At 55.0% G+C, this 23,188-nt stretch overlaps 1 protein-coding gene across 1 annotated transcript in view; it reads right to left on the reverse strand.

The window, feature by feature from the left end:
• The window catches only part of ATP9B (ATPase phospholipid transporting 9B), a 105,701-nt gene that overhangs the window by 46,115 nt on the left and 36,398 nt on the right, over nt 1-23,188 (reverse strand). Inside the window, exons 9-11 of the mRNA XM_090285375.1 lie at nt 18,992-19,072; nt 15,411-15,486; nt 12,392-12,468 (exon numbers count right to left, since the gene is read on the reverse strand). Coding sequence (XP_090141501.1) covers nt 12,392-12,468; nt 15,411-15,486; nt 18,992-19,072 — 234 coding nt within the window. The remainder of the gene's footprint in view (nt 1-12,391; nt 12,469-15,410; nt 15,487-18,991; nt 19,073-23,188) is intronic.

Raw genomic sequence — 23,188 nt, forward strand, 5'->3', positions numbered from 1 at the left:
GCGCACCCGCTGTGGAGTCGCCTGGAAGGTGCTGTGGGGATGATCTTCAGGCCCCAACGGGCCACTCAGTGCTGGAGCCGTTAAAAGAAATCATAAGACAGACAAAGTGCTTGGATTCAGTGAATTAACATCCCTCACAAACGGTCACTGTACTTCATGCCTTGTGTACTGAAGTGCACACAAACTTAAAATGCTTCTGCTAAGAAGCCTGCAGCCTACGGTTCCCTTTTGGGGGTTATGTGTGCGCAGGCATGAGGTCCCCATTCCCAGGTGGCATGTGCCCTGCTCACGCTGCCTCCGCTGGGAGGCCTGAATGTGCAGGTGACAGCAATTAGCAGCAGATGACAGAAGCACAGGACCTGCACCAGGTGGCAGCTAAGGGTCACTGGCAGCCAGCAAACCGTCCACAAGGAAACCCTGTGTTAGGCAATATCACACTCAAACGCTCTTAGACACAAATCAATCATTCAGCCACCAGAGGACAGCGGCTGGGTCACAGCACTGATACCCAAGCGCTGTCAAAGCACCTGGAGGACCCTTGTTCTAACTGCTCCCACATGTGCTGGCTGTGAAGGCCCAGTCAGCCACCGCACAGCACCAAGGAAGACTCCGCACAGAGGCCACAGCCCGAGTGTCACCGCATACACGGGAGACGGGCTCCTCCACTGCGGGGCCTCAGAAAAGCCTGGGGTCTCGGGATGGGGCGCGGGGCCGTCGTGCTCAGGGCCCCGGGGGCACGACCCTGCACCTGGGCTGTTGCGGGGTCTGGAGGCAGGGAGGCAACAGAGACTGGGTGTCCGACCTCACGGGCCGGCTCCCAGTTTGCCCACATCAGGGAACACTTCAGACAAGCACACAAGGAGGTTTAACCAGGTTACTCTCACCAGAGGCATCCCACACACTAGTAACTCATGCAGAATGGCTTCCTTTTGGGTTTAAATGGTTTATGACCGATTCATTTCTGACTCCTATGGCCTAGCATTTCCAACCCAACCCTGTCACACTCTCAGGAGGTCTCTGGGCTGGCTTCCTATCACCACCACAGGTTCGAAGGTCACCCAAACCCCTCCCAGTCACACCCACAGCTGTTTCCAGGCCAAGCTCCTGCCCCACCACGTGACACTGCGGTCACTCCCTCGTCCTGACGTCTGTCTCAGATCTAATGGGCTTCCTCTGCCCCTCTGTGTCCGTGTCCTCTGACCCTGATTCCTGAAGGGGCCCCAGGTCACGCCCCCTGTTTCCGTGGTGGGACCTTCCCCAGGAGTCCAGCGTGACCAGGGTCACGGCACCGTATCTAACTGCATCTACACCTTTCCACTGGCAAGCGTTAAAAGCCCCTCAGGGGTCCATGTGAAACAGTTTTTCATGGGACATAGGCCTCGATGTGCAAAGTGCAACCTTGTTTCCATAAAACAAGTCCCTGAGTAGTCAGTGTAATGGACAGAACATGTCACACCCCAGTTAACGCGTTCAGGTTAGGGATTAGTATTTCAGGTTTGCCTTAACCGCCGCCAGGAGTGTGACAACGCGTTCCCACGCAGGCAGAACCCACACGGGCACTCTCCTAGGACGCCCGTGACCTCCCTGCTCAGGCTGTGCTCCCTTCATGCTGCCAACAACACCAGGTGGTCAGGGCTCCCCAAACACCCACAAATCCTGAGGCGGCAAAGGTTGCATCTGTTTTGAAACGACCTGCTCACAGGTCAGCAGACGCACTCCGAGGGACAGACGCTTCCACACCTGTGTCCCCCTGTGCTGAACCACGTGCCAGACGCAGCCCGTGCTCCTTGCATGGGGGAGGAGCGGCGCAGCCCCCCAGGTTCTCCTCCACAGAGGCACAAGACTGAACACGAGGATGTACGGTTAGTCTATCGGCACAGAACACGACACACGGAAACTGGCATTGGTCAGACGCAGAAAAGCCGTTTGCGTGGACAGCCTGGTCAGTACAGACCCCAGGCTGACCGGGGCCTGAGCCAGGCCACAGGCAGCAGAGGGGCCCTTCACGGTGAAAGGGAGACGGCCAAGCCCTCCCGCCGGGCCCTGACACCTGCTGCTGCAGCACGGACAGAAGGACTGAGTGCACCTTCCACTCTCCTCGAGCTGCTCATGCTCAGCTTATGGGGAAAAGTCACTGCCCTGTTCACCCTACACACTCAGACGTAGAACGTCTCTCCCAAGTGGCACACATCTCACTACAAAATCGCGCCAGGTCGCGACCCCGCCTCGCCTTGGTGTCCCGACTCAGTGTTCACACAACCCTGCGCACTGACCGCCCCAAACGGTCCAAATGTGTATGAAATAAAATGGTGCAAAGAGCATGGATACTTTAAAATGTCCAAGAAACCACTTCCTTACTTTTTTGGTTTCAGTTAATTAGCAACCATAATTATTTTCAAAATCGCGAGGATTCTTTGCCCAGAAAGCCGTGGTTCCAGCGCACCTCAAACAAGGGCTGACTGCCCACACTGCGGGGCCGGCGCTGCCCGGGCCAGGCGCACACACGTGGCTCTGGGACCAAGACCACGTGCTGCTGTCACATCTGTCCCGCGGGCGGCACATGCACCCTTGTCCATCGAAATTCAGCCTTGGGAGCAGTCATTTTTCTTTATGTTGTTTGGAATTAAAAACATATTAAGTCAATCCATTATGAAAATTCTGTTCTCTATATTGTGTGTTTCAGACCGTCTATATCTTAAGGCTATGAAACAATTTTTGTAATTGTAATAAAAAAACAAATTATTGACTCTAACTTAAGAAAATTGTTGCTTGAATGACTAAATATCCAACCCAAACAAAATAAATCCTTCTCTAAGTCGTGCGTGCAGAGAGCTTCCTGTGGTCACATGACCGCCTCTGCCTGGCTCCACTCTGAGTAGGTGTGGTGACGGGGGGGGGGGGGGGGGGCACACATCCACGTGACAGTGTCCTTGAGCAGCACCCCTGTGCCATGAGCACCCCTCGGATTCCACGTCAGTGCCAGAGCGGCGCTTGCTCCAGCCAAACGAGCGACACGGTTCTAGATCTGGCTTCCTGAACCTGTTCGTTAACTCTGATGTCACTTAATCTGGAACACTGACAAAACTGCCCGAATGCCGGCAGGGCAAGTCACACCTAAGAGCGCTCGTTACTGGTCAGCGTCACTGCGTGTTGAGCGCAGGCTGAGGCCCCAGAGGTTCCCTGTCACACAAAGGGCAGGCATGGGAGGGGACGGCACACGGCCCCGCTGTCCCTCCGCCTGGGTCCCGTGGATGGGGGATGGCATCCATGTGCACGTGAGTTACGAGGCCTCAGCAGGGCCCCTGCCCAGAGCTTTCTGGAAAGACAAGGGACCTCGGCGAGCACCTGGCTCTGCTGGCATGGTCTTCGGGGACCACGGACACGCAGAGGGTGAGACGTGCTGCTCACCAGGCGCCAGCTGTGCTCCGTGTGAGGGGACCCGGCTCAGGACCGCACCTCTTCCTGTGAACACTGAAGACAGAGGCCGGTGCACGCTTGGTGCAGGCTCCTCCTGGGGGTGGGGGTGGCCGGCGCCTGCACCTGCCTTTCACTGGCTCCTTCAGTGGCCGACCCCTCTGTGCACTGACACACCTGCCTCACACATGACAAGCCGGAGCTGACATCACAAAACGAGCCGCCCCCGGTTTAGCCCTCGAGAAAGAAAATACAAATGAACCAAGCAGACTCCAACTGAACACAGTGCCCACAGAGGTGCCTAAGCAGAGTGGTCCAGGCACCAGAGCGGGCATGGCCCCCGTGGGGAGGGGGTGGAGCACACAGCCCGGGTGGGCGGTGCAGGGGCTGAAGCTCAGGGAGGACAGCCTGAGGGGTGATGGTCACGGGTTCCTCTGGCCAGGCAGGGGCTGACAGCAGCACAGAGGGACCAGAAGAACCCACAGCGTGAACTGGGACTGCAAGCCTGCCTGAACTCAGGGCGCTCGGTGCACATAAATGCAGAAATAGACACAGAGCTACAGGTGTGTGAATCTGTGCACCTATCCGCCTACCCATTCATCCCTACCATCCCCCAAGCCTGTCCGTCCGTCCATCTATCCATCGCCCCAGTCTCAACAGCAGTGAGCATACCAGCTTCCAGACCCCAACTCGTAAACACAAGTCTCTGCTGACGAAAGGAGCCCAGCCTGTGGCGAAGACGGTGCAGGACATCTTCTTGTGACAGAAGAACAGGAAACACTTTTAAATGATGGGTTCACGACAATGGAACATAGTCAGCAGGTTGAAGGGACTCCCACAGGCCAAAGAAGGGCCAGGACAGCAGCACAGAATGACCCATGACCCAGCGGGAACCCCGAGCCCCACCCGTGACGACACGGGCAACACCACCGTGCCCCCCCCCCCCCCCCCGAGCACCAACAGCATCCAGGGCAGCGCGTCTCGTGGGACCCGTTACAGACAGGCCGTCGCCCTGACGAGGACTGGGCGGAGCCTGCGTGGGCACCGCCTGTGGGTAATCAGTGCCCACTGGAGCACTGCTGCGTCCTCTCCCTCCTGTGAGCTCCCCTGTACACTGTCCAACGCCCCCATGTCTGCGCAGCTGGGCACGCAGGGCAAACGAGGCGCAGCTCTTGCCCCTGGGGGTGTCAAGCTGTGCGGGAGAGGCAGACGGGAAAACGCGCAGCTACCCTGGATTGACTCATCTGATCGCCAATGAGCTGAGCATGCACCCCGCGCAGCACCCCAGAAACACCGAGATGCAAAGGAAGAGACAGACAGCCCCCTCTTTACACAGTGACCTTGTCGCACCCTGTCAGCACACAGGGGAGCGGGGCCACGGAGCAGAGGCATGCCTGTGGGCGAGGCATGAGTGAGGGGTGCGCAGCCCAGGGCGCCCCTGGAGGCAGTGGCAGTGGACTTGAGAGACAGGTGGTCAGTGGTGACAGGTGGGAGAAGGCCTGACAGCGACGAGGGAGCCGCAAACAAGCCGCTGTCCCACGATGCGGGGAACAAAGCAGTCCGAAAAAGGGGTCCCGATGGAGGTGACAGCCAGTGAGGCCCTGAGGGCTGGGGCCCACATGGGTGCTGCTCCTAATGTCTGCCAAGTCCTGTGGCGGGAAGGGCGCAGGGCACCCACGAGGGGGTGGGAGTGCGCAGCACAGAAGGGAAGGGACGTGGCCGCACTGACTCCAGGGAGCCAGGCGCTCGGGCCGACAACGCCCAGGGGAGCTGGCCACTCACTGAGCCAATGTGTGTGCAACCGGACACTGAGTGCACTTGACTGCGGAAGCTCCCGGCGCCTGCGGAAGAACCCAGGACTTCAGTGACCGGCGTGTGGGCAGCAGCTGTGTCGTCAGCATCCTGTGGCCATTTGTGTGGGTTCACATGAGGCCCTTTCAGTCCTTAAAAGTGCTGGGGGGGAACTCTTCCTTATAAAAGCATGAACTTTCAATAGAAAGAGTCCCTCTTCCTCGCCCGTTTTGAAAGCGTGCATTTTGTGGCTTAACAGATTCAAGAGAAACCCGAGAAGGCTGTCCGCTGCCGTTCTGTGACCGTCTTCCTGCCCGCTTAGAACCCGAGGTGCTTCGGGAGGAGGTGGCCGAAAAGGGGCCTGGGTGCCGCTGCCCCCGTGGACCGTGGACCCCCAGCGGCCCCACCTGTCCAGTCTTCCTTCGTCAAACAAAACGTCACCAGGCCTCACTGCTCAGCAGGAAGGAAGTGTCCGCAGCGGGACAGATGCTGGTCCTGAAGGCGGCTCCCGTCGGGGCTCGTTTCCGCACAGGTTCCCACCAAGCGAACGAGGCCGCTCGCACTCCAGGCCGCACCGGCCATCATCCCCGGCCACAGCCCGCATGGGGTCAAGCGCTGGTAAACGGGACGGCCCTCAGGACAAGGGAGCAGCGTCACACTGCACTCCCGTCCCCTAGTGACCCTGCTCTCAGCATGAGGGGGGGAGGCACGCCAGGGGCGCTGTGCACCATCTGCCTTGTTAGTCTTCCCATGGCCCCGCCCCCAACCCTCAAGTATTAAACGGTAAACACAGCACCAAACATCTGCCGAGGCCTTGTGACCCGACGGCGCCGGTCACTGGCCAAGGCTGACGCACCTTCACTGCCCCATCTGGCTCATCCGAAACGGCTCCTGGCCCCTGAAAACAGCACTAAGAAAGACAAGGCACCCTGATTCCAGTAGCGCTCACAGGGCTCGCTCTGACTTCCAGGACTCAGAGGTTTGCCTTTGACGGAGCCCAGCGGTTTATAGCCCTTCCAGAGGTCGTGGGGGTCGCCGCCCCCCCAGAGGAGCCAGGCCGCCCTCGCCAGGGGGAGTTCACGCTCACATGACACAGAGCAAAGCTTTCCAAAGGCAGTTATTAGCTGACAGTACTAATTACATGGGGAAAGAAAGCTACTGAGTCTCATGTTAAATTTATCACATGCGTGTTTTAACCCAGTTATAAAAAAGAAAGTTTGGTACAGTTGCTACTCTAACGTCAAGAAATCAAATACAAGAAAACGCACCCAGAACAGATTTTAGATGTGTGAAAGGACAAGTTGAAACCAGATGTGCTAAGATTAGTTTGAGAAATATTTTTTAAATGATTGCTTAGAAAAAAAAGTAACTATGGAGGCTTAAAAACATGAACTGCTCCTTAACCAACATTCCTGAGTTGTTCGAGTGCAGCAGGTGCTGTGCGAGGCCAGGACCACGCACCCCAGTGCACGGTCTGCTGCCTGGCGGGCTCGCAGCCCAGCAACTCCAGCAGCAACCTGGGGGGCTCCCCGCACACGGAGCCGGCAGTGTGGGGCTGAGCTCGCCTCTCCCCAGCGGGCCGCCCACTGCCCTGGCGTCCTCGCCCTGGCCGCAGCCCCGAGCAGAAGCGCCCACCTGCCTGCCAGGTGCCTGGCTTCTTGCCTGTGGAGGAGGAGCCGCCACAGCGACTCCCCCAGAGCTTGCGAATGCAGCCTTTCCCAGGCGCGGCGAGGAGACCCAGAGGCTGTGCCCACCGCTGACCTCCAGCCTGGAACCCCCAGTACGTCTGCTCGGACCCACAGCACGCGGCAGACGCGGCACAGACACCACACCCCTACCCTGCCTGGCAGCTCACAGCGCCCCCGGAAGATGGTGTCCACTCTGAGAATTTCGAAACAACAGGAATGTCTCACTGCCTCCCGTTCTGTCCTCACTCACAGCACTGTCACCGCTCTCATGCCACCATCCTTCCCACCCACACGGAGCTGTGAAGCTGCCTCTCCCACCCACGATCGCACGAGACCCTTCAGACCACGGCTCTTACCCCGCAAGGAGGCTGCTGCCGGGGACGCTTCAGAGCACCACCTGCTGACTGACCATGAAGGCTCAGCTCTGGGAGCTCACTCGTGAAGACACAAATGTCGTGATGAGTAAGTCATCACAAGTTCCACAGATGTCTAAGTTTTTACAGCTTCAGGGTAAAGGATCAAGGATTTCAAAAAGCAAAGACAATTACTGAAATGCTTATTTGCTTCTTAAATAGATTGTACTTCACTGTTCAGGGTTTTGATTGCAGAGAATTCAGCTGTAGGAACAGAGCTGATGAAAAATGCTACCCAGCAGCTCTTATTTACTGCGCAAGAAACGACCGGAGCGCCCTCCTCACTCAGAACGTTACGTAAACGCAGTCTTTCCAGGGACACAGGTGCAGCCTTTAAGTAACAAACATGCCTGTGTTGCTGCTCAGAACTCCTGCTCGGCAAACACACCCCCATGTGTGAGGCGTTCGGGGCTGGGCCGTTGTCCGGGTCTGACACTGCTCACCGCCGGCCCGCGCCATGCCCAGGCATCAGGTCGCCTCTGCCAACACTTGGCGCGTCGCCTCTTCTCTGCTCTCCCGACGTCACCCGTGTACTTCGAGTCCCGCTGCTGGGGCACCCGGCGCGCCGTGAGGCGCAGTGTGCGGAGCCATGGGGTTGCAGGCCCCATCTGGGCGGCAGCCGCTACGGGGCGCTTCTCTGGCCAGTCTTTTCCTGAGGAGGCCGTGGAACGCGGTGACCTGTCAGTGTTAACGAGTTACCCAGAAAGGCCTTCCCAAGCCCTCACCTGTGCGCGCCGACTGTGGAACTGCGTTCTGCACCACGCAGGCCTTTTGGAAGCACAAGGTTCCATTTTTAAAGTAGCACTTAAATCTGAAAATACTTTATTATTCAAAAAGGCAACTATTTAAAAAATGAAGGGGTGCTCTGCCTGCATGCAACCCTAGCAAAGAGAGAAGTTTTTCCATTGTAATATTTTAATGTAAATCAATGCAACTTAAAAGATATTAAAAGGCTGTCCTTTTAAACTAAGAGGCCGCTCTCGACGACAGCCTCGCTGTCTCACGTGCGCAGTCCTCCGCAGAGCTCTGTGTCTGTCCTATTATCTGAAGATGCCTTCGCCACTCAGGGAGGCCACAGAGCTTCGATTCCCATAATGGCATGTATCACCTGTCTGTCTGTCAATGAGATGCCTGAAAGCATCTTTTTATTAGCAACGCAAATCAATATGCCCGAGGGATTAAAATCACTGCCTGCAGCAATTTGTATTATCATTTCATCCTGAAGCTCCTGCTCTGAGCCACTTATTATTATGAATGGCGTGAAAATGGCACCTGTCACAGTGGATTCTTCTTAACCTTCCACAAGAGTGTTCTTCCTCTTCAAGGCAGTCGAGTGTCATCCTCAAGTGCAGTTTTATGAAGCAGTCCGTTACACACGTGGCACTCCTTATAATTTAAACTTCCACCAAATATTACTGTAAAAGTAATTGCTTAGTAATAAAAACTTTTGATTTGTTCACGTTTTAAAGTCAAGTCTTCAAACTCGTGGGGCCCATCGTCCTGCTTTATGGCTGCCCCCTGACACGAGCAGGGGAACCGGCTCGCCCTGGACAGGAGCTCGGAGCGCCTTTCACCTGAGAACCACCCTCCGCTGAGAAGACTGTGGGTTTGTTCTTCATCGTGCGTCTGGATAAAACATGCCCCATTTAAAGGAGGAGTCTGTCAGCTTCGGCAGTGAGCACAGGCTGTGTGTCCTGGTTACCTGAAATTAGCGAGCTGGGCTTCCAGGTCCCCTCAGAGCGCCCTGAGGGGGGGCGCCCAGGGTCCCCAGGGCCGACCCTCGGAGTCAGTCACAGCCGGTGAGCTCACCCAGGCATCCTCTGTGCCCCTCAGGGAGGCGTGACCCAAGGTGACAGTGGCTCCAGGGTCGAGGACACATCAGCACCCTTCCCCCAATCCGGGCTGTGTGGGCAGATGTGAAGTGGATGTCACCAGCCCAGGGCCACCCCCTGGGGAGCGAGAAGAGGCTGTGCGGGCCAGGGTCATGGAATAAGACAGACGGCTAGGGCAGCAGCTAGAGAAGCTGCCACAGCGCGTTTGTCAACATACGCCCCCGGGATGAAGCAAGATGGCTCACAACGTGCGCGGCCCCGCTCCTCTGTGCATGCGGCAAGAGTGCCTCAAACACGGCCCGCGCCTGCGCAAGCTCCCCGCCTCACACCCCGCTCACCAGCATCCCCCTCCAATCAGCACCGCTTTCACCGCTGGGTTTCACGCTCGGGCTCAAAGCCGCTCTCCAGGCTTGCAGGCCCCCATCTACGCTAATAATGGAGCAGCGGCGGGCGGGCAGGGGAGACTGACTGATGATGGCTGCACACGTTTCACACGAACCAGAGGCCGCGTTTTACAGAAGCTGCTCCCCACGTCCTCTGGGATCATCTCATGTTTATATCTTTCAGTTACTCCTGGAAACTTATTCTTCTGTAGAACGTTTCCTCTGCTCGTCTTCCATCAGAGACATTAACAGGTCTGTGATACTGGCCTTGCCACTGGGAACAGACACAACCAGCGAAGCCCTCTCCCCGAGGCGCGTCCGTCTGCTGCGACCCCCACGGTGTCTGGAGTCTCCCCGCCCTGACGCTGGCCATCGCTGCCGACCTGCCCCAGTCTGGGCTGCACCTGAACACCCCCACAGCAAGGCCTGTCCGTCAGCAGCACGGCCCTCACTTCACTGACGGTCCCTGGTCACCCCTGCAGCACAGCGGGCTGACGGCCGACACTCCTTCCTCCCCCGCTGTCCTCCCGCCTCTTCTGCTCAGCTCCCGGCATCTGGGCTCTCCGAGGCCCCTCTTGTTGTTACCGGAGACTCTCACCACGAGCACAGGGTGGGGAGCCAGCTCTCCCCCCTGCACGAGGGACAGGGCCGTACTTCCCTGGGTGCTTCCTCTCGCACGAGGCCACTAACGTGCTCTGGCCGAGGAAGGGGACCCGCCCAGGCCCTGGCAGAGGCTGTGAGGGCAGCATGGAGTCCGCTGTGCCATTCCCTCTGACCCTGTGGTCGCAGACGCACGTGTCCAGGGGCCTGGAGGGACCATGATGAGCAGAGACCTGCCAGAGTGTCAGGTGTGTGCCATGAGCAGAGGAGAGACCTGTGTAAGCCATTGCGGTGTTCGGGCAGCCGGGGTCACAGCGGACAGAGACCCGATTCATTCATGAATACGCATGCCCAGCCCCAGCGACTCTGCTGTCAACGGACTCGGAGAACGAAACCTCAGCTGCCCGCCACGTGCAACAGAGGCCTGCCTGCGCTCCACGCACACGGTGGCCCTCAGGACGGAGGGCTGGGAGCCGTTTCGCTTCCCTGAAGAAATCCAGTCAGACTTGGGTCAATGATTTGATTTCCCTATTAAATGTTTACTTTTGATTCCCATTAGGCCGCTGTGAAGTCCAAAAGTGTGTGGGTTTCCTGAGCTCTGTCAGACCAGCAAGATGGGAGCCTGCAGGCCACAGTGCCGTACAGTGACTCATCATCTGTCTTCTCGTGTCCATCTGGGGACGCGCTCGCCACCCTCTTCACATTCAGCACATGCCCCCTGTGTCCTTAAAACTACAGCCGCTACTTCCTGCCCATCGCAGCCTGCAACCTTTTTTTGAAATTTCTCTTTTAAATCTGACATTTAACACTTACAAAGATTCAACAGTATATGCAAATTTAGAGATTTCATTTCTCTAAGATTACCCCTTACTTTACACAAATGCTTCCACATGTAGCTGGAGCTCTGCCACGCCCAGGCCTTCAGGGGGAAGCGAGCAACGCCCTCCGCACGGCGGTCCCTGCTCTGCAACCCAAGGGCAACGCTGCCTGTCCCTGACGGTGGGTGCAGACTGGGACCTAACGCATGTTAAGTGCTCAGCACCGTGCCCACCATGTGCGTGCGTACATGGGCGTGTGTAGGTGGTGCACATGCGCATAGGTGCATGCATATGTGGTGTGTGCGCACATGTGCATGCGCAGTGGTGTGTGTGTGCACACACGTAACCTGCCTCGGCCTTAGCTGTCACTGCTCCCACGACTCCGGTCAGGACAGGGGCACGGAAGGCTGACCGAGGGCCTGGAAGGGGCTGGCCACGGGGAGAGCACTGCTGTCCCATGCGTAAGACTGAGAGGTGGCAAAGGAAGGCTGTAAATCCAGCTGGGCAAACCTCAGGGGCGCCCTTCCCTTTATCAGGCCCATTCTCCTGCACCTAGGAAACCTCGCAGGGTGGGACGAGAACGAGACGGGGGAGGGGTGCAGGGGCGACGGCAGGCTTTCTGCAGCCCAGAACCTCGCGCAACTGCTTACTCAGTGAGGGCTGGATTCAACATGAACGGCATCCATTGCCCCTCACATTTCATTTTACAGGAACACAGTGATGCCAGGTAACATTTACTGACCAGTAAGACACAGGATTCAGCTGCAAGCCCAGAGTCAAAGAGCTGGTCAGTGGTGATGCCCAGACTACGGCCAGGCAGTCAAGCTCCAGGGCCAGAATCCTTACCTGTGGTCATCAACTGGAGAAAGGTCACCTAAATAACTTCAGATGCTTACCTTATACACACCTTGACTGGATAAATAACAATTTTAGGAATGTAACAGGAATATAATCAATTTAGAAATATAATCAAGCAGTCTTTAAAACTAAAATCTGATTTTTAATATACTTGTTTTAAAGTGGAAATAACTTACAGAATAGGTAAACAATATAACACTATCAAATTAAACACTCTAAAAACATTAATATAGATTCTTTTTAAAATGAATCAACATAAAAATAAAGAGTGCAAATTGTTAAATAAAGAGATTGAAGAGAAATCAAGAGACCTACAATCAACTGTCAAATTATGGGCAAATTATATATCCAACAAAGAAAATTTAGGAGACATGTAGAATTCTAATTAACCAAGAAAAGATACTTTTGGAAAGTCTTCTGTGTGAGCACACTGTTACGTGGACAGAGGACCCCTGTCCTCACCACCCGCAGTGTGAAACATCTCTATGACACCATGTACGAAGCTGCAGCGAGTGGGCTGTCCAGAGCTACATGCACTTTCTTAAGGACAGGAAAAGTAGGTTCAGGAGAGCAGTTGCTCCTTATCTAGCCTACCTTATTTTTGGGATTGGATGTGTTCATTACACTTCGAGTCTCTTTTCCAGTATAAATCACAACACCTATTACAGTACCTGCAAAAACACGAAAGTGGTCCTTACAGAGAGACTTTGAAAGGTAAGCACAGAGATAACACTTTCTAATTAATAATTTTGATGGAAAATATTACACCATAGAACTTTATATAAATTTATCCAATAGCATATTTCATTTGATTTAAGAAAACCTAATCTCAACTTTTAAAGTAAATTTTGAAAAACTGAAATGGCTTCTACAACAACACAAATTCACCTACAGACACCATTAGCACATGTTCAAATATTCTTTGAAAACAGAAAGGACGATGTGTCCACTCATTAATGTCTGCTATGGTGGCAACTCTAACCCTGAAGTTAAATTAAGAGAGGCCACATTCCTCGCTGGTCAAAGTCACCATGTGACCTTCAAACCATATGGCTTCCAGTTGAAGCACTTTTTCTTAACAAGAGTTGACAAGAATATTTTCACTGCAAAGATTCGAGTCCTAAGATGTAAGAGCCTCTGCTGACGTGCGGCACATGTACAACTAAAACAGTAAGAGAAACAGGATCATAAATATTTGGTTTTGATTTAGATATTATTAGTCTCTCCCACCCACGTCTCCTGAAGGTTTAGTTCTCTCATTGGCACGTCGAGGAAAATTTAGCGGGCGGACTAGCAGACTGAAGACAGAAGAGGCATGAAACATGCAGGGACAGCCCACACAGCGCACGTGCGCAGAGGCTGCGCCTCTGAAGGGCCAGGGGGACAGCCTTCCAGAGCGGCAGCGGGGCATCGCCTACAGCTCCCCAATTCTGCACAGACTGACGGGAAGAGCCACGAGGAGGGTGAGGAAGACAATCGCAGCCAGTGCAGAATTAGCTACGACAATGAAACTCCAACGTCACACTAATTCAGTGTGGTCCTTAGGGAGTCGCTAGCCAGGACGCACTGAGGAAGTGTGGTATAGTGACGGCTGTGCGTCCCTGAGGTCCCAGGACGGTGGCTCCCTGCAGAGCGCACAGGGTCCTGCTCAGCAGTGCTGTTTGCAGGGGTCACGTATTTCTTTCTTTAGACTAAGCAGTCCCCCCACCGTTGTCAAATGTGTGTCCCCGGGGAGGCTGTGCCCCTGACGGCAGAGTGACCCCCGCCGGCACAGGCAACCCCACCCGCCCCAATGTCTCTCTCCACCTCATCATCCCAGTCAGCGTCCCAGGTGTTCCGCCTGCACTGAGCATACAGAAAAGTATTAAATACATAATGACTGGACAGTTTAAACACTTTCCTAATTCACTAATCAAGTGTAACTTCATCAAAACATAAACGTGTCACAGCGTAAAATAAGTATAAAATAGAACAAGGGAAATTGCAAAATTAACTTATTTTCAACATTAGCAGAATAAACAAGTCTCAGCAAAGGCTTGAAAGTTAATCAAGCTGGACACCACTGTCCTAGATGCAGGCAGCTGACGAGCAAGGCTGACCCCACGCTGGTATGACACTTCCAAGCGTCCACGTGAAATCTGAGAAATCAACAAGACTGCCAGGAGACACTCATGCAGATGGACATAGATACTGAACATATCTACACGTTCAGTAGAACACACGTAAGTATAATATTTGACAGACTGCCTCAGTCAACTTTAGGTGTTTCAATATTAATGTTTGGTAAAGGTGCTCCTGTGTTATCTCATTTAATTCTTACTGAAAATGAGTACTTGCTGGAATCAGAACAATGCATTTTTTTCCTGAGTCCCTCATGCATTTTAATTACTAAAATTACCAGAGTTCAGCATATTTGAAATATTCTCCACTCTCTTTGACAAAGGGCATGTATTGATGGGCTGTAAGTTGAGTAAATCTGTACATATGGCAAAAGAATAATGGAAGGGGGTTACCTGTTAATTTAAAAAATGAAACACAAGGGGCAACAAAATACAACGCATTCATCGGGCTGAAGACAAGATGTAGAGAGAAAGACAGAAGGACTGAGAGCTATCAAGCCACCAGTGTCTCCTGATCTCAGGAGCAGGCCCAGACCGCGCTAGCGCAGCGGGAACTGCCGCCCCCACAGCCGCTGGCTGGCCGCAGTCGCGGGGGCTTTCCCGGAGCCTGTCCGTCGGTCCGGCAGCTGAGCCTCTGCACAGGCGGCTCTGGCTGCGCGCATGCCCGCGTGGGGCTGGGGGGCAGATGCGGGGCGGACAAAGAGCACGAGCAATGCAGAGACACAGCAGTGAGCTCACGCGCGCGGCACAGCGGCCCGACGCAGCCCAGCTCCCCAAGGAAATCCAGACACTGGGCTCCAACAGGGGCACACAGCTGGGGCCCTACCGCAAGGTCTGCCAGAGCCAGGGCCCCAGCTCTGGCCCCGCCCACCGTGCAGCCCCGCCCCAGCCCCGGCCCCGCCCACCGTGCAGTCCCGCCCCAGCCCCGGCTCCACCCCCCGTGCAGCCCCGCCCCAGCCCCGGCCCCGCCCACTGCGTGGTGTAGGGCAGCGAACCCCCAAGGGGACTGGGCTTCCCGGGCCACTGCCCGGCCCAGCTGGCTTGCCGGGGCGGGTCTGCGCGGTCCCTCAGGCTGTCCGCATGGAGTGGGGCAGCTCCCGGGCGACCGCGCCCCTACACCAACTGGCCTTGTTCTAGAGCAGGAGCCCCTGCGAGGTGCGACAGAGGACCAGGCCTCATGTTTGAGTTACTGCTATGGTGTGAGCGCTCGTTTCGTGAACACCGCCACAACGGATTAAGGAGAGAAACTACAGAAATGGACGCAGGAAAAGATACGCCCCTCCGCTGTGAAAACGTCCGGGCACCCTCCGCGCTGCGGCCGCACTCCCGCCTGCTCCGCGCGCTCAGGCCCGGCCAGCGCCGTGGCTGCGGAGGGCGCTCAGGACCCTCCCCACGGAACACAAAGCCCCGGGAGAATCGCGTGTCTGGAGCCGCGCGGAAGCCCCGCGCGTGGCCTGCTACGCAGCAGCAGCTGTGAAAACAACTTCTCTTACCTGAAGCAACCACGGTGCTTGCCCACAGCGTGTTCTCTACGCTGAGACTCTCGTGAATGGGCGGGTCGCTGTCTTCCTGTTCAGGAAGAGAGAGGAAAGCAAGGTCAAGTCCCGCCATTTCTAGGGCTCGTACTGCGATGTCCAGTGTTACAAAGTCCGCAAGTTGGAGGCAGCTGGCCAGCGGTGCAAACGCACTGCAGATCAAGGCGGAAAAGCGGGGGATTCAGACGGAGGATTCTGAGCACATGGCCGAGCGGAAGGGCCAGGAATTTCTCCCCCCCTGGCCGACACGGGGGCAGAATGCACCTGTGAACCCTGAAGTCTGCTGAAGGCTTGCAACGTCCAGGGGAAAGCGAGGCAATTTTAGGGCTCACGCAGGCACAGCTGCCCACCCCCAGCCCCCCTGCACGGCAGGCAGCGGGGCACCTGCTCCTGCGGCGGAGCGTACATTCGGCTGTGGGAGACAGGGTGGGCAAAGGGCCCGTCCCCAGCATGGGAACCTGTGCACTGACCACTGCCTGGCTTCTTCTGATCACAGGGGTGCACACCAAGGGGGGGCACTTTGTTGCACCTCCTCCAACTGGAGCAGAACCTGCCCCTCCGCTCAAATGACTTAAGGAGATTTAAAGGGCGAGGGCCCTCCCGTACCTTCATTTTTCTAGTTTTTTTTTTCACTCTGGGAGTCAGACATTAAAGACTAGGACATCAGAACAGATAGGAGGAAAAACACAAAGTGACTTCACTTGACCAAGGAAAGCTCAGAGAAGAGCACTGCAGGCTGATCCTTGGCAGGGAGACAGCCTCCAAAACAGTAACAAAACCTGAGGAAGGGGGAGGTCCTGACTACTAGAGCTACTGCATTATTATTTTCAGGCCTCCAGTGTTGGACCACCACCACCACCACCACCACCACAAATACGGCGTAAAAAACAGGGAAGTACAGTTCATTTAAAAGAAAAGTAGAAATCAACAAACCATCCCTGAAAATGACCTCATAACAGATCTACTAGACAAAGACTTTAAAAGAAAAATATTAAAGATGTTTAAAGAAATAAAAATGTGGAGAAAGTTAAAAAATGTGATCTATGAATATGGAGGCAGAAAACCTAAACAGAAACCTCCCTCCAAAATTTAAGAGATGAAAATACAATAACTGAAATTTAAAAATTTACCAAAGGGATTTCAAGGCAGATTTGAGCAGCCAGAAGAAAGAATCGGTGAACTTAAAAACAGGACAATGGAAATGATCTCGACCAAGGAACAGAAAAGAGAAAGGCTGGAGAAAGCAGGAAGGACCCATGGGACAGCAGAAAGCCAGCCCCTGTGCTCACGGTGGGAGCCTCGGAGAAATGACGGCTGACAACCCCCTGAACAGCAGGGCGCCGGATCAGCCGACCGCGGGGCGGAGAGCCGGGGATGGGAGGGCGGCACGCGCTGCGGCAGGAGGCGGGTGCAGGGGACCTGGCGTGTCTCAGTGCGCGCAGTGTTGGGGTCCGAATTTCAGAGAGAACGGCTCTGCCGCCAAGAGCAGCGAAGTCGGGTCTCTGATGTCACACAAAAGGTCACACCACCTGCCAGCTGGCAGGGCTCCCCAGCACCGGTTTCAGGGGGGCCCCACGCGAGCCCGTGTGCCGCGCTCTGCGGAGCAGCAGAAGCCATGCCGCATCTGTTGCCCTGGGGCCCCTTAACTGATTTGCCCCGACTCTTATTTAATGCAAAAGAAACACACATCTTGTCCTGTATGCACTCCGTACTTTGTACCATAAAAAAGAACTGCGGCAGGTATCACTTTGCTAAACGGTCGGTTGATATCTCGGTAATTAAACTGAATTCCACTTCCTAGTTACCAAAGTAGTTATTTAGCAGCTTTATTCTTTCCTTTTGAAAACTACACACAAAAATAAAGATTTAGCATGTAGATAATTCAGAACTCAAGCTTTATGTGTTTAACAAGCAAAACAAACCCCATGAGAAACACGGGCGCCCGCGCAGGGTTGGCGTATCACGAGAAACACGGGCGCCTGCGCAGGGTTGGTGTATCACATCAGCCGGGAAGGAGGCAGTCCGCGTGACCTGGCTCTGAGCCGGCTGGCTGTGCCGTGCAGCGGGGAGCAGCACTCCCCTTCTCCGGTGCAGGCCGACGCCGGCTCCAGGCCTGCCTGTCACTCTGCCCGGGCATGTGCACCCAGGCCCTGGCCTGCAGGGGCTGGGGAGATAGGGGACCTAAGCTCAGGGACCTGCCATTATGTGAAGGGAGCCAGGGAGTCTAGAGAAATCTTTAAAAACACCGTCATAATTTCTTTCCTAAGCCGAAAATCCGTAAGTGGCTTCTCTCTTCTTTCAACAAGACCTTCAGATGGGTCCTCCCCCCGCACACCTGCACGCTCCGGGACACGCTCCAGGACAGGACTCCAACGCTCACAGTCACACATGCCACCACTGCAGCCTCGGTCCCAGCCCCGCCTGCGCCCTCCCTGACTGCTATGTGCTTCCACAAATGGTCTAGCAAACATGGTCAGCCGTCAGCAAGTAACAAGCAATTAAATCTGGGAAACAGGAAGAAGCAAATAATGCTCCAAAATACTAACAGTGGGTACAGTAATATCTCTTAATTTATTCTACTAAGGGTGCCTTTTTGTAAGACTACTTCTCACATATGTTAAAGTCTTCAACAAAATCTTGCTCTTTTCATAAACATTTCTGCAAAACACCAAAGATCTCAGTTTTCTTCTGAGCTCATGCCAGAGTTCTCAGCAGAAGAACCATGCTCCTGTCTTCACATGTCCCCTGCAGTGCGTCTGCAAAAGGCACCAAGTGACGTCCACCTCCTCCACAGCTCGTCCTTGCCACCCATGGTCTCACAGCGCCTGGCACATAACACACACCTAGCAAACGCTTCCTCAAATGACCACTGCTCGCCAAGCCTTGCGTGTGACCCGGAGTGAAACAGAGTTGAACGTACCAATAGAAACCTTTCAAAAATAATTTCAGGAATTCAAAATGAACTATAGTCATATGTTAAGACTCTATTCAGTATTAGAAAGCATTTACGGCATCAGTACAAGCTGTTAAAATCAAGTGATTCCTCCAAGTCCCACCAAACAGGAGGAGAGGGGACCTCACGCTGGACCCACGCTGCACAGTAATGACAAGGATGTGTCATCGAACAGGCACGTAGGTGCAGGGAACAGACACAGGCAGGCACCTCCCTGCAGCCAGGTCACAGAAATAAAGAAATGATGTGCACATCACGGGGTACCAACTATGATCCAGAGTCAGAACGGAAATAGCTGAATTACTTTGTTTTGCTGACTCATAATGTTTTAAGGGTGAAAGATCTTCTCAAGAGTAAACACGCTAAAAAAAGAAAAGAAAAAGAAAAAAAATGTACTGAATGTATCCTAAAGATATTGGATATAGGAAAATTTAAAAACTTGAAACATTTCCTAGGCATTCCATTCTTAGTTTAAAAGGTCTACCAATTTATTCTTGATTTAATTGCTCTTTCAGAATAAAGGATTGCTGTGATCCACTTGCACACACAATGAGAACACCTGTACTTAAGCAAAGACTGAACTCACCCTGGTAAATGTGCCTTCGAAACTGTGAATGTCCAGCTGAGGCTTCTGAGCGTGGACACAGGCACGGACGGAGAAGAGGTCCTGGAACACAAAACAGCCTCGTCGATAATGTTATAATGAAGCAGAACTCCTTAGAGACCTCTCAGTTACCAATTAATATCTTTATATACTATTTACCAAAAGGGGTGGTCGACTTCCTTACATGTTGTGCACCGACAGTATGAATTAGGATGGAAGATAATGAAAACCATTTTTAACCTCAGCAGAGGTGTGGCAATTTCTCTTGATTCTAAGAGACCACTGCTACCTGATGACAGGTATGTCCCAAGTCCCTGGGAGATACTGGTCAGGTGTGTGTGTCCCGGGGCTGCCCCAGGATTCCAGCCCTAGAGCGGAGGCTGTGTGTGAGTATCAGAAGTTCTAGGAGGAGAAAAGTGGTCAGTATTCGGTAGGATTTACGTTTTATAGACAACTTGGCAAACTCCTAGGTCTGTGTATTTGTCTGTGTTCCAGCAGCTGCCACACCTGCTGCAAACTGAAGCTGGGCAGAGAACGCACACATGTCTCCCGGGGCCCTGGCCTGTACGTAGAGAACGGAGTTCCCTTCCTAGTGGGGTGTGAAGCAGAGCAGACACGTGCCTCCGGTTACGCCGCTCACAGCCACACGTGCGGTTTAAACAGCAGGCCTCCAGAGACGAGACCTTAAGCCCTTGTGTGAAGGTAACTATAAAAGTGTGTCTGCTGGTCCGGAGCTTCAGGTGGTCTCACTGAGAGAGCAGGAGCTGGGCTAACATAAGCCACGCATACGAAGGAGCCTTGGTTTTAAGTGGCGCACGATGACCCTCGCTAGGCCAGCAAGGGTCTGCGGCACAAAGGCCCTAGTCTGTTCGGACTCGGCTGCACCCACACCCATGTGGGGCCCTGCCCAGGAGAGCGACTGCGCACCAACCGCACACACGCACGCCCACACCGCAGCGGCGACGGAACGTGACGGGCGGGGCAGTGCAGACGGGCCGTGCACGTTTCAGACCGGCCCGTGCGGACCCAGCATTGCACAGGTACAGCCACGAATGGGGGTGCTGACGCTGGAGCTTTTTGGGGGGTAAAGTTTTAGGAGTCTTTCAATTATTGATATTTTAGCTATTTCTCTTTTTTAAAACACTTCTAGCTGGCTACAGAAAACTGGACAAATTCGATACAGACGTTCAGAATTCTGTCTCTACCAAAGGGCTGAGTGTGGCTGGGGTGCTGGCCTCAGCCTGTTCACAGGAGGGTGAAGGAGTCCAAGCTGCTCAGGCTCCCGTGGGCGCTGTGGGCACCGGTTGGGCCGCCTGAGCTGACCGTGACTGAGGGCTTCTGACCTGAAATTGGGCCACTGTCAGCCCCAATATGTGACCCTGCCTGCAGGTGCACGTGGGAGGCCCCTCCTGGGGTGTCTCACTGCTGCCACCTGCTGGCTGGCACTGCAGACCGTCAGCTGCAGCCCAAGCAAGGGACCAGGGCCTGTCCCTTGTCCCTCGCCCTCCAGGACATAGGCCTTACTCAGGCGGCTTGGTGACAGAGTGCGCTGTTCCAGGCAGGGAAAGATCTGCTTGCGCATGACTGAGGGGCCGGGGAGTTGGGACAGCTGCCTGACCCCAATGTTGCTGCTGTGACCACAGGGGTCACTGCGGAGCAGGAGGCAAGGCCACCCGGGCCCCGCAGAATGGTCCGCACGCTCGCCCCTGCTGCCAGGAGAGCTGCTGCCAGAGTCCAGAGCCCAAAACGCCATGGGGCAGCGGGGTCTTCTCAGGCGGCCCGGAAGGTGCGTAGGTGCTGAGCCCCTGCTGCCGCCAGGACCCCTGCAGGGTGTCCCTGAGACCAGCCGGACAAGGTCCTGGGACAGCGCCAGGCCTCTGCTGCAGACGCCTTGGCCAGGGTCTGGTGTGTGGGTTTCAGGGGCTCCCACCAATGCCAGAGAAGAAAGGCACCCAGGCCCTGGTCATCAAGCCATGAGCTTCTGCCAACAGTGGCTGTCCTCTTGGGCACAGGACCAGTGTCCCCTGCCAGGCCCAGGTCTGTTCCCACAGGCACGTCCTTTGACGGGCCCACTTCCGCTTGCCTTCCTCAGGGCTCCTGTCCTGACCAGCCTAGGACACACCGGAGTGTTGTAGCGACACTCTTCCGCTCCGGCCGGTTTCCGTGACCGTGGCCAGTGCGGCAGGGCAGCGGGGGCTCCTGGCCATGTGCACAGCCTCCCTCGGGCTCCCCTGCAAGCAGGAGCCAGGCTGCTGGCTCCTGTCCTGATGCACAGAACACAGGTGACATCTGTCAGCATTTCACTTCCCACTTCAGTCCAGGTGGCTGAGAAATAGACGCATTTTCAAGTTGCTCAGCACTCCTTCAAGGGCAAGTGTGAGAGAGCCGACTCTGGAACAAGAAGATTCTAGAGGGGCGTCCCGTTCTGAGGGCCACACAACCTGCTGTGAGAATGGCCTGGAGTCTCAAGGCCCCCAGTGAGAAGCATGGGAGGAAATCAAAGCAGCTCCACAGGAGACAAAACAAGGGGCAGAGGGTGGAGGTCACTGTCCACTGCCCTCCCATGTCTCCAGGACACAACTTCTGGCCTCAGGCGGGCGTGGCCCTGCAGAGGACACAGCCCTCTGTGTGCTTCCCACCTGCGCTCACCGGGGGGGGGGGCTCACCTGGCGAGCAGGTCGGTGAGCCGTGACGTGTGCCCGCACGCAGTGCCCCGTGCCATCCCCTGCTGCAGGACAGGCGGGACAGGGAGCAGACCCGTGGGACAGTTGAAAGTCACAGATGAAGCGGGGACTGCTGCCTTCTCAACCTGGGACCACCCACCTCTGTCTGGGATGTTGAGGTGGATCAATACAGGAAACAGCAACTGCTCTGGACCTTGGACCTTAGAGCAGACGGGGCTGGTATGTGAAGTGAGGCACTTGCAAAACCATGGGAAGGGAGGGCATGACCCACCTTCAGGAACCACTCACAGAACGGGACCAATGGGTCCCTCCACGGAAGACAGTGTCGCCACTGTAGGCCCAGACACAAGTGATGGAGCCGGGACTGCGGGCCATGGAGGCTGCGCCCTGGGAGGCACTGCCGCAGAGCCACCGCCCGTGGGCAGAGAGTACTCGTCTGGCTCCAGGCTCGGGGTTCGGTCACTGCGCACAACTCTCCTCGCATCTCCAAGGAGGCCGCGCAGGAAGATCCATGGGATGACTCCTCGGGGCCCCAGGGAACAGAGATGCTGCACCAGACGAAGGGGGGCTGCCCAGCTCAACACTGTGGGTCTCCGACTAGTCGGCAGCCTAGACTCTGTGCCGACGGACAACGGTTTATTCCAGGCTGATGGGGTCCAGCTGCTTACACATCAAGAAGTGTGCTGTGCAGCAGCTTTCGGCCGACGCCAGTGTGACTCGAGAGCTGACCGACTGGCCAGCGCGCCGAGGATGAGACAGGTCTGAGAACCGCTCACCATTCAAAGATGACACCATCATCGTGATCCTCAGAGAACAAAGCGCTCACAGCACCCACAGCCATGGAGACGCAGACATGAAGGACAAGCCCGTGACCACGCTCCCCTCGTCGTGTGTGCGGTGTTTCAGGGAACGTGCTTCATCGGACATCTTGGACACCAAATGCCTGAGTGATGGCACGGTAATGACAAGGCCATTCCAAGCTTTTCATGGTAATTTAAAACCCATTCTGAAGTTCTCGTCATGTGGCAAAGCCTCTGCTATTAGGTCAAGGCAACATTGGTTCACATTACTTAAAGGTCATTAAAATACGTCCTTAATCATAACATGTGGTTCATTACAAATAAAATTGCCTTTCGTTCAATAAAACGCATTAAATGTAAATGGTATTGTTTACTGCTATATGGATCTTTTGAAATAAATCAGCAAGTCGTGATTTATTGAGTATTACTGTGACTCGTTGTTGTTAATAAATTTGCCTGATCACAAAAGCCAGAAACCCATTTCCCGAAGCGCAGGGTGCCTGAAACGCGAGCCTTCTCGACCCCCGGGCGGGGCAGCCTGCCCCCCGCACTGTGTGCAGTGGGCATGCTGGGGAGGCACCACCTGGGAGGCTGCTCCCGGCTGCGTCCTCAGGTCACTAAGCAAAGCCCTAACGTGTGCAGTTCCCTCCCTCCTGGGTCCCAGTGGACACAGTGCTCACCGGCTGCTGCGACAA

This window comes from Furipterus horrens, unplaced genomic scaffold (assembly GCF_987537825.1).
Source record: "Furipterus horrens unplaced genomic scaffold, mFurHor1.1.pri manual_scaffold_8, whole genome shotgun sequence".
NCBI classification, from domain to species: Eukaryota; Metazoa; Chordata; class Mammalia; order Chiroptera; family Furipteridae; genus Furipterus; species Furipterus horrens.